Genomic DNA, 14,585 nt, shown 5'->3' with positions numbered 1-14,585 from the left:
TTTCCTTTATATCTACGCAAATCAGAGATCAAGGGCAAAGAAACCTAGACGAGTGATGGTTTAAGACCCATTACTTTGTGAATCATCAGATCTAGAAACACCTGCTTTATCTCATTAGGTATCTGGGACTCCAGGTCTTATAATAGGATAAAGCATATGCATGTAGCCTTGGAAGTGCAGATGATATTAGACCTTTGAATTTGTGACTTCACAATGTTGAGAGAACCCACTTTAATTGCTTTTTGGAGATTAAAATCATACCAATATTATGTTTTCACATTTAGAGCCTTTACCATAATACTCAGGTTTTGCTGTACCAGTAGAGAAATTTTATAATGTTTATCTATTGTTTTTTGCAGTTTTGCATGCAACCAAAATAAATTTCCTTTAGCAGGTATGTGAGGCTACACATGATCTGTTGATATTTTTTTGTTTCACCACTTGCAAGCTGTCTGAGCATCTGTTTTGTAGAAGCCAGTAAAACATTAACACCAATGCATTCCAGCATGCACATGTACATAGCTAAAAATAGTTTCAAGAGGTCTTTTCCCTATGGCTACGTGTACCTCAGCAAATGTGGTGTAATAGTAGGAAATATGTGAAGTGGTTGGTACAGGAAATCAACAGATTTGTGTATATTTGACCTTTTTTCTTCAGCCTAGCTCTGTTTTGATCTATTAACAGTGGAAGTTCATTCAGTGTTTTCCTGGAGCACATCTTTGAGGTTTTTTTTCAGATAAAATAGGCCAGTGAATGTGCTCCAGGACTGCTGCACAAGAAAAGAAGTGCACTAAATGGGAAAAATGGGGAGTTTTCTTTCAAAAAGGCACTTCCTTTCTAGGTTGAAATACTAAGGCAACCAGAGAACTGCACAGTCTGGAAAAGAAATGACTCATTTTTGTTTTAGTGTTACCAGAGTAGTAGAACAGAGACCTGATTAGGTCAAATCTGTTTTGTCACTGTGAAGTCACAGATCACTGTCTTTGGACTTCTCCGCCTAAGGAAATGCAGGAAAATTAATCTGAAAGTAGGTTTGTTCTACTGACACTCCTATATTACCCCTACATACTCTTACTGAGAATGAAAGTGGCCTCACTTCAATATCCTTTCTTTTATTTTCAAAATTAAATAAATTAAATTCAATTACAGATGTAGCATTGTCTCCATGGATATTTTAAAAGGTTAAGCACTTTAAATGTTAATTCATATAAACACTTCTTTATATGGCCTTGACTATCCAAGTCTGTTGATGTATGTTTGGGACAGAATGTTTCCCTGTAGGTAACGGTGGGGTCTCACATACAGGGACAGTAGAGACTGACCATGTATTACTAAATAAGCTCCATCTAGCCTGTGGCACTGATAGCTAATGTCAATTGTATTAATCAGGATTTGGCTATATGCAGCTTTTTCTACGATGAGGACACATTACTGTCTGACAGAAATACATCACCAGAATTTTCAGTTTAATGACTTACCAAAATCCTGACGAGATCCTTTTGGTCACATTCATCCAAACTATTTACATTTAATTTCTCCTTGTATTTCTAAAAATGAAAAAGGGTAAGAAAATTAAGTGTTTGTGTAGCAAATTTCCCACTTTAATTTTGTGGTTGTGTACAGAAACTTACCAGGATAGATTCAACTTCAGCAGGAGTGGCCTTTGTCTGGTACATAAGCATTTCCTGAGCAATGTCTTTCCTGTTTTCAAGCTTGTTCATTTTGTCATAAGTGTCAGTATTTAAAACAGACCACCCTAGGAACTGTGTGAGAGTCTAGAACAAAGCCAAACAAAGCAGAGATGATGCCAGGACAATAAAATGAACAATTTGAACTTACTTTTCTTAGGGTCCAGTTTCTGATAACACCCTTTGAAAAACAATGTGCCATTCTATTTGTTAGAGGCCTTTATCTTCCATCAACTGGTTCTCTAAGTACTCATAGCTTTTAATGAGGTTGTTTATCTCAGCCTAGTAATTAAGGCCCCATATTCCCACTTTATATAGCAGACTTTGAGGCTTATGAAGCTTAAGTCAGGTGAGTGGACTTGGATACACTGTGTAGCATCTTATCTTGCCTGAGTACATATGATCGTGGATATTATGTGAACTCCCATGATCACAGGCTCAATATCCATTGGCAAGAAGCATGCCATTCTGCTTACCCGTGGTGACCATGACTAAATAGTCAAATGATTGAAAATAGAATTTTGTGTGACTTCTTTTCGTTACTGGCATGTAAATGATCGCTCATAATTTTTTGGTTTTATATAGGCAAATAAAATCTCTGATTCTTAAGAAACTGTATGGTGAAGCAGATAGACATTTGTCTAGATGTTAATACAGCCTATTTGGAAATTTTCAGACATTTAAAATTACTTTTTACTATAGTATTTTTTATTAACATTACATGCTCCTTAAACCCTCTAATCCTATTAAGCTTACTTCAATGATCTGTTCATCATACTCATCAAAAGGCTTTCCATCTTTCCTGTTGTAAAATGTTGCAACTCCCACAATTTCTTCTTTTTTGTTGACAATAGGCAATGACAGGACATTTTTGACAACCCATCCGGACTCATCCACTGGTCCTTTCTGTAGGAAAGCCAAAACCCAGGAAATGTGTATTTCTTTGAAAGTAATAACACAGCTATTGATATAAGCAATGCAACAACAAGATCCATGCATCACAAAGGAGAAATTATTTATGTAATCAACTGTATAACTAATTAGTGGCAAACATTAGCATATTTGTCTACAATATCTATATTGTAGAATATAGATATAATTAATTATATTATATATAATATAATAAATATATATGTATAAATATATAACTATAATTAATTATATATCTATAATTATTAACATTACTGAAATTACCTGAAATGTGAAATATTCATCTTCTGGTGCATTCATCATGTTACAAATCTGCAACATAAAGAAAATGAGCCATTGTTTAAATAGAATATAATGGGTATCAAGCCTTAGCCTAATATTTTAAAAAGGCATGTTTATTTTCTAAGCTAGGAACAGTAAACATCCCAGCCAGCTAGAGAAATTAAAACTTAGTTTTAAAACTTTGTTCCCATTAAATTAGATGTGGTTATTCTACCAGACATCATTCTGGAGTGTTTGTAGCAAACTCCCTCATGTAGGATGTCTCACAGTGCAAAAGCATAATGATTAAGAAAATGACTTCCAGTTTAAAATGGCATGGGGGTTTCTAGAATGAAATAATTGAGTTCTAAAGGCTCTATTAAACATACCATAGGGTTACTAATAGCTATCACACACCATGACTTTGAATTACTTATATTGTCTACACAAGAAGATTTAAGAAAAAAAAAGAAAATTTTAAAACTTTGTATGTGATGGGTTTGTTACTTTGACATTTTTTTATGAGACTTAGCACACCTGGAAAGTGACATCAGATGCACACATTATTCCTCTGATATCACCATAATCAGAGGAAAATTTTCCAGATGTTTTGGCCATTTGTGCTGAGGCCTTGTCTCCATCCAGACTACTGATTCACATGGTTTCACTAGGAACCAATGACACTGGAACAGCATGGTATTTTTGTAGAGGATTTTGGTCATGGGGAGGTTTGGGATTGTTTTTTTTTGTTCAATCAGAACAACTGTATGAACTTAAACTTCTAGATTTTACTATTGTTATGAACTTACAAGTCCATTTTCAGCAACATATGTTGGCAATCCACTGATAAGACACCAGTGATCTGCTGGAGGTGACCTTTAGAGAGACAATGAAATTAAATTATTTCTACAATATAGACATGTTATTCTATCCCAGCAATATATCTAATTACCACACATTTGCAGGGTGCCAATGAATACTCACGGAATGACTTTGATTTCTTCTTGTCCATGTAAAAGATAGTCAATAATCTTATAAAAGTTAACTTCCTAAAAGAAAAGAGAAAAACATGTAGGTGACCTGTACAACCTCAATGTCAAACTTAAGATTCATAAAAAGAAAAATTAATATCCTTACTCGTCCATCAGGTGTCTTGGGGCCTTTGTATGGCTCTGCCTCCCCCAGCCGGATTGGCCACTCATCATAGAACTCCTGGAAAATGATGCACAGGGTTTAGCAAAAGAAAAAAACCAAACCAGTTCTGTGTTCAAAGATAACATCACATCTGTGGATTGCAATTTTGTTTTTTTATTTCTCCATAGTTTACTATGGTCACATTTCAGACAATATTAAGAAAACATTGTTCATTATAATCCAGGCAATGTTTACCAGTAAATTACAGGCTAATCTGAATCTTATCTCTAGACAGTTGTACAGCTTAATTATTGTTTTAGAAGGCAGGTATTTCAGACCTGGACTTCCCTCTTCTACCCTTTCTCATATGGAATTATTAGTATGAAAAATTATTTCAAAATTAGCCTTCAGGTTTATCATGATTGTATCCTTTGCCGTGCTTATATTTCACATGTAATCTTTGTAACATGGTTAAATTTATATGTAAATTATCCCAAAGGGCTAGAAAGGATGGTAACTTTGTATCTTTGAGACTTAAGGTTAGGAGTAGGACATTTCTAGCAAGTAGGCAAAATAGTTGTTACCTTCTCTTTAGTCATGTCCAGCAGACCAATGGAGTATCTTTCACAATTCAGATACATTCGAATAGTGTACAGTGCTTTGTGAAACTGCCGTTCTATGTCTGTTAGCTCTTCAAATACTTTGTTGGCAGACCACAAAAGCATCTATTTACAAAAGAGAAAAAGGGTAAATATTCATAACAGTGGGAAACACATGCATCCTAGGCATTCCAGAACAAAATGATAAGGTGCCTTACTGTTATCATATGAAAAAATAAATAGATGGTATCCTTACTTCAGTAAGCATGCAAGAATATAAAATAGTGGGAATAATAATGGTTTCACACAAAAATTAAATATTATCATTAAAAAATTCTTCTATACCTGACTTCTTCGTGATTCGATATTGTAGAGATACGATGTGTGATGATTTCTTATGACCAAAGACACAAAATTGAGGTATTTTTTAAATACCTAAAAATGATAAAGAGCAAAAATAAGACTAAAGTATCAAACCAAGGGATAGAATCACTCAAACTACTAATTGAACTAACAGCTATATCGTTGTGTGTCATTTAATGTTATTACCTCTTCATCCTCTTTTGAGAACTCAGGGGCATTTAATTTGTTGAGTGCCATCAGAACAGCAAGCACCTCTTTACCCTGTGTAATTGGAGTTGCCAACATATTGACTGTTTTATAACCAGTTTTTTTGTCCAGCAAGTCAGAAAAATGGTTGTTCTGAAAGAAAGAAAAAAATCACAAATTAAATGCGGAACAATTAGTTACGTGCAAAGAGCAAATGATCATTTCATTTGACAACTTCTGTTTGCAATGCTGTGAGCACAGTTTCACACTTCAGTAGGTTTATACTTGCAAAAAACCCGTTATCATTATTTAACTCAATCTTGCAGAGTTATATGTACAAGCTTAATTTAGGCATTGGCTATGAAGATAGTTTCTGAAACCAAGTTGTGTGCAGGTCTTTATTATAATGCTGAGAAATCTGAGGAATTAAAAATGTGTGAAAATCTAGAATAAATGAAAGAACAATAAGAACTGCTCCCTGATTACCCGTGAATCTAATACATATGGCTTGCATGTAAGAGATTTACTTCATAGCTATGTCAATATTTATTATTATTTAATTATTTCTGTAGATAAAGTTCATTATACTGTTCCAACACCCACTGTTTAAAACTACCATCTGCTTCTGGCAGAGAAGCATCCCCTGCACGTACACATGTGGCTGAGCTGTTTCTTATTTCTTCCTGTCTGACAGACTCCCAGTCCTGTTGCTCCCAGCCCAACATGCTCTTCTGGTGAAAGGGAGGGTATAGGACTAGGGGGATCAGAACACAGAGCTGCTTTTGCTGTGTGTGTGATCCTGTGGGAATAAAACCATGTGACTAATGAATGAGCCACAACTAACTATCCAACCAGTTTCATCCTTGAAACTGAATGCTTAGGAGGGTTTAGCAAAAGTTATTATTTTAAATTTTTAATGTAAAAAATACTGAGAGGCTAGTTCATGTTTCATGGAAAACTGATTTATTTCTTCATATCAAAGAAATTCTTGGTGTTTTCTTGAATGGCTTTAGTGTTCTCTTAAAAAGAGAGATTTAAAAATTTTGGGGGAAATCTGTTTGTCAAGGGCTGTTATGTTTTGTGATGTGCTTATGAGAATACACCTGAATGAGGTGAGTTATGATTTGGGGGGTTGAAGTCTATTGATGTGTGCATACTGAGAAGTGACATGGTTCTACTAAGCAGCTAAAATAGCCAGACTGTCTTCACTGAGCCTTTTCCATCCCCTCACATATGCCACTGCTAAAGGGCAGTGCTCAGACTTCTTCAGAGAGATGAGTGGTCAAGCCTTGATCTGCAGTCAATGGCAGAATCTCCTTGAATTTCCTTTAACAAATCTGCTTCTGATTTCTCAAGGTGATGAGCAGTTGGTGTTAAATAAGAATGTCAGGAGGCAGCAAATGTCCTGGTAACCAGGGAAGGTCAGACTGCATTGGAACACCATGGATAGGAATGGCAGCTGGCCAGAGCAAGCCCAACAGAGTCCTGTTTTAAGGACATCCACGCAGAATCAAGATTCCCAAATCTTACCAGTCTTCTGCTGTTGACAAATATTTGTAAAGCCACTTATAAAGCAACTGACTTGTTACTCCATGTCCACCCACAAAGCTGGTAAATATTACTGCTACTGATTACTGCATTAGCTTAGGCAGCTGAGATCTGAGTGGTGGATCTCAAGGTGTCTTCCTTGCTGATAGGCTGGAGAATGTTGCAGAATGCCACATAATGGAATTTCAGCTTTCATAAGTTATAGAGAGAGCTACTTAAACAAAAACCCCAACAAATAAATATTTTCTAGAGCATAAAATCAAGCTTGACTGTACTCAGAAATGCCAGAATAAATTTTTTTGTCTGCTATTTAGATCCTTCCTCTTAATTTCCTTTCCCCCTCTTTGGTCTAGCAACTTTTTCTAGTATATTTTGAATTTATAGCATACACAACCCTGAGAAGGAAGACTGAATTTTATTATGGGATCAAAATATTAGGGTTGGATTTTTTTTTTCCCTTCAGTTCTTCATACTCTTTAGATAGTCTGTCTTCTACATTTACCTTTTATGTTTCCTTCTAGAGCTGCATTTTGGTGAAAGGAATTAAATTTCTGGAAGTAACTCTTAAATGTCTTTTTTATATTTACAGCCTGGACTCTCTTACTGAGAGTTGATTCTCTCAAGGACAGCCTGTGTCATCCTTATAAATAGCATTCAATGTGTCAGGCTGTGTTTGGATCCCTGGAAAGTGTAGCCAGTTTTGAATATATCGTCCACATGAAAAGGTGATGTCTTCTCTATTTTTGACAAAATTTCCCTGTTTTGCTGTTTTCAGTTTTTCTCAGAGAAAGGCGTAGGGCAGTCTCACTCAACAGACAGAAAATGCCAATCTATCTCTTCTGTGTAAGAATCAAATAGCCTGCTAAATAAATAAGTTATTACATGGAAATACTTGGTTTTCTCTGAGATGTGCTACCTACTGACATAACCATTCTGGACTTGGATGTGGTTTTGGGCTTCAGTAACAAATTCTAAATCTCTGTTTTAGCCACTGAAAATCAAGTAAATCGTATAGATAATTTAACCCTATTTTGTAGTCCTTCTGCATCACTAAGAGCATCTAGCATGATTGTGAGGCTCAAGTTTCTGGTTTTAAGGCACTGTGTACTGCTATGAGGGAATAAATAAAAATTTCAGACACCGCTGTATTTCTGAATGCTTAAAATGGATGTATATATACCAAAGAAGCTGAATCAGCAGGACACAGCTGCTATGTCTTTGTTCAATAACTCCAGGCTGAAGGTACAAGCAGTGGTGTTAAGAAGTGTTCAGAAGAAGCAATTTGGTCATGTGAATTTTTCAGAGGATAGAAATATTTTAATGCAAGTCTCTGTTCAGAAAGTTCAGTAACCACAAGAAAATTACTTTTTGCAATGTCTTTTAGAGCACTGTTTTGAACTTTCAGCTCTCAGTCAAAACATAAAATAGGCTTTAAAAAAAGAAATGATGGAAAAAACAATCTGCTGCTGACTCCTTAACTGTGGTACATCTGAAAGAATTTCCTGCTAGCTCCACTTAAAGTTGAGATACCAAGGCATTTGCTATACAATGATCAGTTCTTTAGATACATCCCGAGATATGCAACGTGTCCTGGATTTGCACTAAGGTAGCACCAGCACCTACCTAGCACAGCCAGCTAGCACAACCCTTTCAGTGAAGAAATGTTTTTAATATCCAATCTAAACTTCCCCTGGCACAACTTGAGGCCCTTTCTTCTTGTCCTGTCACCTGTTAGTTGGGAGAAGACACTGACTCCCACCTCGCTACAATCATCTTTCAGGTAGTTGTAGAGAGTGATAAGGATCTCCCTGAGCCTCCTTTTCTCCAGGCGAAACACTCCCAGCTCCCTCAGCTGCTCCTCATTAGACTTGTGGTCCAGATCCTTCTCCAGCTTTTTTGCCCTTCTCTGGAGGTGCTCCAGCTCCTCAATATGTTTTTTGCAGTGAGGGGCCCAGAACTGGAAACAGGATTCGAGATGCAGCCTCACCAGCACTGAGTACAGAGACATGATCCCTGCCCCACTCCTGCTGGTCACACTATTGCTGATCCAAGTCAGGATGCCATGGTCCTTCTTGGCCACCTGGGCTCACACTGGCTCGTGTTCAGCCGGTGTCGACCGGGACCCCCAGGTTCTTTTCCATTGGGCAGCTTCCAGCCACTCTTCCCCAAACCTGTAGTGCCACATGGGGTTGAAGTGACCCAATAGAACAGAAGTGATAAGACTTAATCCTGCAGATGAAGTAATAGGGCCAAGAGAGTAAATGCCTGTTTTTCTCCACCTCTTTCTTCTTGTAAAGCACAGAGGAAGAAGGGCTTACTGTGACCCCTTGCAGTTATGCCTATTTTGCTTCTTTTGGGTGGGAGGTTTGTGTTGCATAGATGAGCTTAGACTGGTCAAAATGTATCATCCTTTGGATGTGTGATGACTAGGAGTGGGTGTGGAGCACTACTGGAATGGGAACCGCAGGAATCTCTGACATGAGGAGCTGGTGTCACACTCCCATATTTCCTTGCATTATCTCTACATGTTTCTGGTTTTCTTTCTGGTAGCTCTGCAGTATTTTCTTCTCTTCCTGATATTTTGTTCTTCCACTCTTTGTCTTCCACTGGTTCAGGTTTCTCAAAATTTTAAGTGCTCACTAGGTGGTATTGGTGTGCTATATTGCCTCATCTCATACTTCTGCTTAGCCTAATTTCAACTCATGAATGTTTTTGTTTCATAATGATGTAATTGAGTATGAATAGAATATGAAAAACACCTACCATTAGCTACAAAATGTCATCAATCTGATTCAAGACCAAACCCAATTAATTAAATGAGTTGGCCATTCCTTAGGCCACACTCCAAAAATCATGTATTGTCAGGGATGTAAATTGCATTTTGAGATGTAACTTACTGGCATTACAGAACAAATTGACTTTGTTATCTTCAAGATCACTGGGGTTGTGAAACTGAATCAAGTAGAAATTAATATATATTTAACAGCACTTGGGGGTTGAACTTTTCAGTTTTGTCATTGAAATGCCTGCTTGTTACTTACCATATGTAGTGGCTATTTTGGAACTTTTTTAAATTGGATTTGTATTGTATTGCTTTAAGTATTTTTTCACATAAACTAAGAAAACTAGGTTAAAAGGGAGATTTTCCTTTTAATTTTTAACATGCATTTTTTCTTCAATTTTGGGAACTTTCCTCTTTTAACACTAAATCAAGGGAAGAATTGTTTGGTGTTTCCTTCTGAAAGGCATGATTAGTAGAAATTTGTTCCTATGTGGAAATATTTTCTGGTAAACTGACTGAACCTTTGTCTTTATAACAGATAGGAACATGTTTACATTTTTCGAGTTAATATTTACTGTGTTGAGTGTGAATTTCTGACAATCTGATTTTTATTATCAAGATGATAAGATAGAGGAGAGGAAATTAACATTCACAATGCACATTCTTCTGAGGTGAAAGGCCACCTCATTTCAGGCACAGCCTGGAGTCTGGGGCCCAGCACATTCACATCAGTCTGAAACTCCTGTCGCTTCAGACAGGCCTGGAATTAAAGTCTCTCCCACCCTTGCATTAAAGAGAAGTAAAGCTGCAGTCTGAAGCTGGATCAGATTGCAAGGGGATGATACAAGTACTTGCAACTTGAAGATGTATTTAAGTTGGTTTGTATCATAGATTTCCAGTGTTTAAATTAAGTGACACAAAGATCACTGTTCTGGGTGCTTAATCTGAGTTGGAATGTTGCCATGGCCTCTTGTTTCTTCACTTCACTGAGGTTTGTACAGGACCTCTAAAAATGAGGCATCATCTTATTTCAGCATCAGAACATTTCACTCCCTTTGTAGTTCTAATCCAAAAGCTTTCACTTCTTTTGAAGCATTTTTTTCACCATTTTTATAATTTTATACTCTACTAAAGCCAAGAATATTTTTTCTTGAGTTTCCAACCCTCAGTTAAATCCCCGTCTTCAGATACCTCTGAATTGAAAGGAATAGTGTAATAATTTAAATAGATTATGGATTAAAGCAGATATATATAGTATTTATTATTGTTTCTTACAAACTGAGAATGTGAGATTTTGATTCCCCAGAAGACATACTCCTTGTCGAACTATTTCTTAGTTTTATTTGGAAATAATGCCTTACTAAAAAATGTAAAGTAATTTTACTGTCCTTTATACTGTTGCCTGTGTTATCAGTTACTATTTAAAGAATATTAATGGACATACCAAATTTTTATGCAACCTATTATTTTCCTTTGTAATATTTGAGTCACATACTCTGCTGGACCCTGGGAATAATGTGAGACAAATTGTTAGGGTAAGGGTCCTGCCTGGCCTTCTATTTCTCACAACTGTTAAATCCTGGATTAAACACTATTAGCTCTCGCAGTCAACAGGTCCATAATCATGTGGGGAGAGACTGTTCTGCCTGCTAATTGAATTACAGAAGGTCTGTATCTTTTCCTCTGCTTTTCTTTTCTGAAGCATTAGTCAGGATGAGGAGCTTCCTCACGTTTATTGGTACCTTTCCAGGTTGAAGAAGGAGATAATCCCTAAAGAACTGGTTACCAGGCACTAAAAGTGGAGTCATTTATTTTTTCTCCCAATGATTTATTGCTGTTCTGATCTTTTATTACATTTATTTTTGTTATAAAGGCGTGATGATTAAAGAATGAAAATGTCACACCATGGGTTTGTCACTGTTGTCATGTACTTGAGACTTAAAAAGCACTATGCTGTTTGGATATGGACTGTGTCAACAGTAGAAAGTGGCTAGACACAACATTTTTAAAGTACTGTAGCCATCTAGAAGTAGTCATTGTGCATTTTGTATTCTGACAAGGCAGTAAGGGCAAAATTCCTCTCTGGCTTAATTCTGTTTGTAATTTTTTGTTCAGAACTTGAGTAGCAGATAATCTAGTTTGACTGAAGTGCATATGAAGTGAACTGAAGAATGATCATCCTTTCAAAACATGATAAAGGCTTCAGTGGCTGCCTATTTCTGCTGCCATGGACTAATTATATTCCTTAAATGTTACTGACTCAAGCTGCAGTTCTGGATTCCTTATGGAGGTAAAGATTCTGGTGACATTAGTGGGACTTTTGCCTGTGTGAGGAGTGTGGACTTGGACAGGAACATTTTGTACACATAGAATGGAAATCGTGACAATTTTGAGGTCTCTGGGATTGTTTTTAAATATCAAACCTTGGTCCCAGAGAAGTCTCTGGGAGTTTTGTACTTAACTTATAAAGTATAAATATTTATATGACATTTAGTTGCCAAATGTAGGTTAAAGAGACTGTGATTTAATTGCATTTTTAAGTATGTGCTTAATGGCAGAGACCTCAGTAATCCTAAGAAAGTGAATGGGTGCCTAAGTAAAAATTACCTTAGAATGACTGAATAATAACTGGACAGATATCAAGCTGATATGAATTAATTTATGAGCGCAAAATACCTAGTAGGATTAGATGGACAGAAAATTTCTCTTATTTAAGCATATTCAAATGACATTTCTCACAAAATTTTGATCAAATCCTACTGCAAACACAGAAATATTTGGGCAGCCCTGTTCTGGGCGCCTCTCGCATACTGATGTTGAGAAGCAGTGCAGTGTCTGATAGGAGGCACATCTTTCTTGATCCTCCTGATCTTTTCTCATGTAATCAGTCTTATGAATTTAGAAGGATTATCCTCCAATCCCCCCACGTGGTGGTAAGAGGCAGTAAGTCAGACTCTTCTTGTCAGAACAGCAGTCATTGAAGAAAACGTTAGTGGTCAGTTGAAAATCAACTGATTTGTTTTATCAAATCAGTCATTCTTCTGTTTGCTCCTGTGATTCCTATTTACATCTGAGGTAGTTTACTATATATTGGAATGTTCTTTTCACATATATATATGTTTTAATTTGTTTCTGAGCTTTGAAAATAGCCCTTTATAACTGTAAGCATTATAAAATTTATTATTTTTTCATTTACCTCTTGGAAAGCATAGATAATATCAATTATAAATATTTTTATTATTTAAAATGAGCTTAGGACATTGAGGTAATTTCTATCTCTGAAATGGCCTGAAATTTTTAATTGACTGTATAGGAAATACTGAGAATCCAGACTGTCATCTTGAGAATTATCTTAGCACCATTTGATTATGCTCAGCTTTTCCACATAAGACTAAAATGTCACCATCTGATGATATAAGGTTAGCTATTTTTAAAGAAATCTTCAACAATCCAAGCATATTTATGTTTCCCCATATATTTCAGAGTAGATTCTAAAGCAGATGTCATTCATGCATGTTTAATTTTTGTTAGGTCACTCATAATTTTAATTAACATTTATAATAACCTTTATCAGCCTCTTAAGTACAGAAGGTGATTCTGTGCAAATTTAATAAGAACTTCAAAAATATCAGAACAGATCAGACTCATTAATCTTCTTCTATAGATGGTTCTGAACGAAAGCCCTGGATCTAGACCTACTTGATTGGATCCATTTAAAATCAAACACTGACTTGAACCTGAACATATATGTTGGCATCATCTTCATCTGTCCTCAGTCACCTACTTAAAAGGATGCATCTTCATTACAAAAGCTGCAAATTAGGTGTATTCAGAGATAGATGTATGGCAGCACAGAATGATAAGGGAGAGCCCTTGCAAGCCCATATTGGAAAACAGAATAGAAGCCTGCCTTGTTCAACAGAAACACAAATATTCACTGGTCTCTATTTATCTAATATTCTTCTCCTTTATTATAGTCATTGACATTACAACAGCTATGAGGATACTGGAAATACCTCACAAGGCTACATGATGTGGTTCTACTGGATTTTATGCAATCTGCTGATGCTTTTCTCATGTTATTAGTCTGAATTTTGTCTCTGAGATGTTTCGAAATAATGACTTTTTACCTGGGTAGGAAGCTGAGTAAGCAAATGCACAGAAACCCAGTCCCCAAGAAAAGTCACTTACCTTTGTCACATCAGGTACATTAAAAAACTTCTTGGTATGAGCAGTCCATCCCACTATCCCGATGTCCAGAGGAAAAACAGTCTCATTTTCTGGTTTTACCAAATTTTCCTCATAGCTGGAAGTTGGAGTGACATCCAAAAGCCTGGTGGCTACCTCTGGAATACCATTTCGGGAACGACAAAGAAACATACTACACCGATCAGCTGCCAGCAGCTGTGCCAGCCTCTGCAGGGCCTTGTGCACTATCTTTTCCATAACACCTGCTTCATCTTGGATTTCTGTTATCAACTCAAAAAGTATGTTACTTTCCTCCAGGCGAGACATGTCTTTGAAGCTGACTCCTTCCTTCACATCTCCAGGGTTCACTTTAAAGATACTTCCCAGCACTTCTGCCCTCATTTTTCGGTCAAAATACTCCTTGGCAAACTGAGGATTGTTCTCCAGGTATTTTTCAACAGCATCTTTATTTACCTCACCCATTTTTGCTGGATTTTTCTTAGGATTTCTTTTAGAAATTCATCACCATCAAAGCAGGAGTGGTAGGAAGAAGTCCTAACTTGTTACTAGTAAGAAAAATGTACTTTGTACATATTGTATAGCTCACAGACATAATACATTCACCTTCCTCTGTGGCTTTCAAGCCTTCTGAAACTCTTGAGATATGACAGAAGGCACTGGCTTAGCATCTTCTTAGTGTGAGATCTTGGAGACTGCTAATTAAAGAGATGTCAGGACACTAAACCCCTGAGCATTCTTAGCTCATAAATCCTCAGGGAATCATTTTAGCATTTTAAACTAACCAATTAATTCTTAGACCTTATAAAATTGTCTGAAGTGTAGATATGTATACCTGTAGGTTATCTCCTTCATTCACAGCATATATATTGTACTATGCACACGAAA

The 14,585-nt window shown here is 36.5% G+C and overlaps 1 protein-coding gene across 1 annotated transcript in view; it reads right to left on the bottom strand.

Moving 5' to 3' along the window:
• Positions 1–14,585, bottom strand: part of PDE6C (phosphodiesterase 6C) — a 27,860-nt gene extending 13,275 nt beyond the window's left edge. The window contains exons 1-11 of the mRNA XM_017840128.1: positions 13,683–14,585; positions 5,162–5,314; positions 4,958–5,047; positions 4,598–4,738; positions 4,017–4,091; positions 3,864–3,928; positions 3,689–3,755; positions 2,883–2,930; positions 2,445–2,594; positions 1,632–1,775; positions 1,479–1,547 (exon numbers count right to left, since the gene is read on the bottom strand). Of these exons, the coding sequence (XP_017695617.1) occupies positions 1,479–1,547; positions 1,632–1,775; positions 2,445–2,594; positions 2,883–2,930; positions 3,689–3,755; positions 3,864–3,928; positions 4,017–4,091; positions 4,598–4,738; positions 4,958–5,047; positions 5,162–5,314; positions 13,683–14,162 (1,482 nt within the window). The 5' untranslated portion in view covers positions 14,163–14,585. The remainder of the gene's footprint in view (positions 1–1,478; positions 1,548–1,631; positions 1,776–2,444; positions 2,595–2,882; positions 2,931–3,688; positions 3,756–3,863; positions 3,929–4,016; positions 4,092–4,597; positions 4,739–4,957; positions 5,048–5,161; positions 5,315–13,682) is intronic.

The sequence above is a fragment of the Lepidothrix coronata genome, unplaced genomic scaffold (assembly GCF_001604755.1).
Source record: "Lepidothrix coronata isolate B3197 unplaced genomic scaffold, Lepidothrix_coronata-1.0 Scaffold8, whole genome shotgun sequence".
NCBI lineage: Eukaryota > Metazoa > Chordata > Aves > Passeriformes > Pipridae > Lepidothrix > Lepidothrix coronata.
Note: the sequence above shows the minus strand (reverse complement) of the source record. Positions and strands in the feature narration are given on the sequence as shown.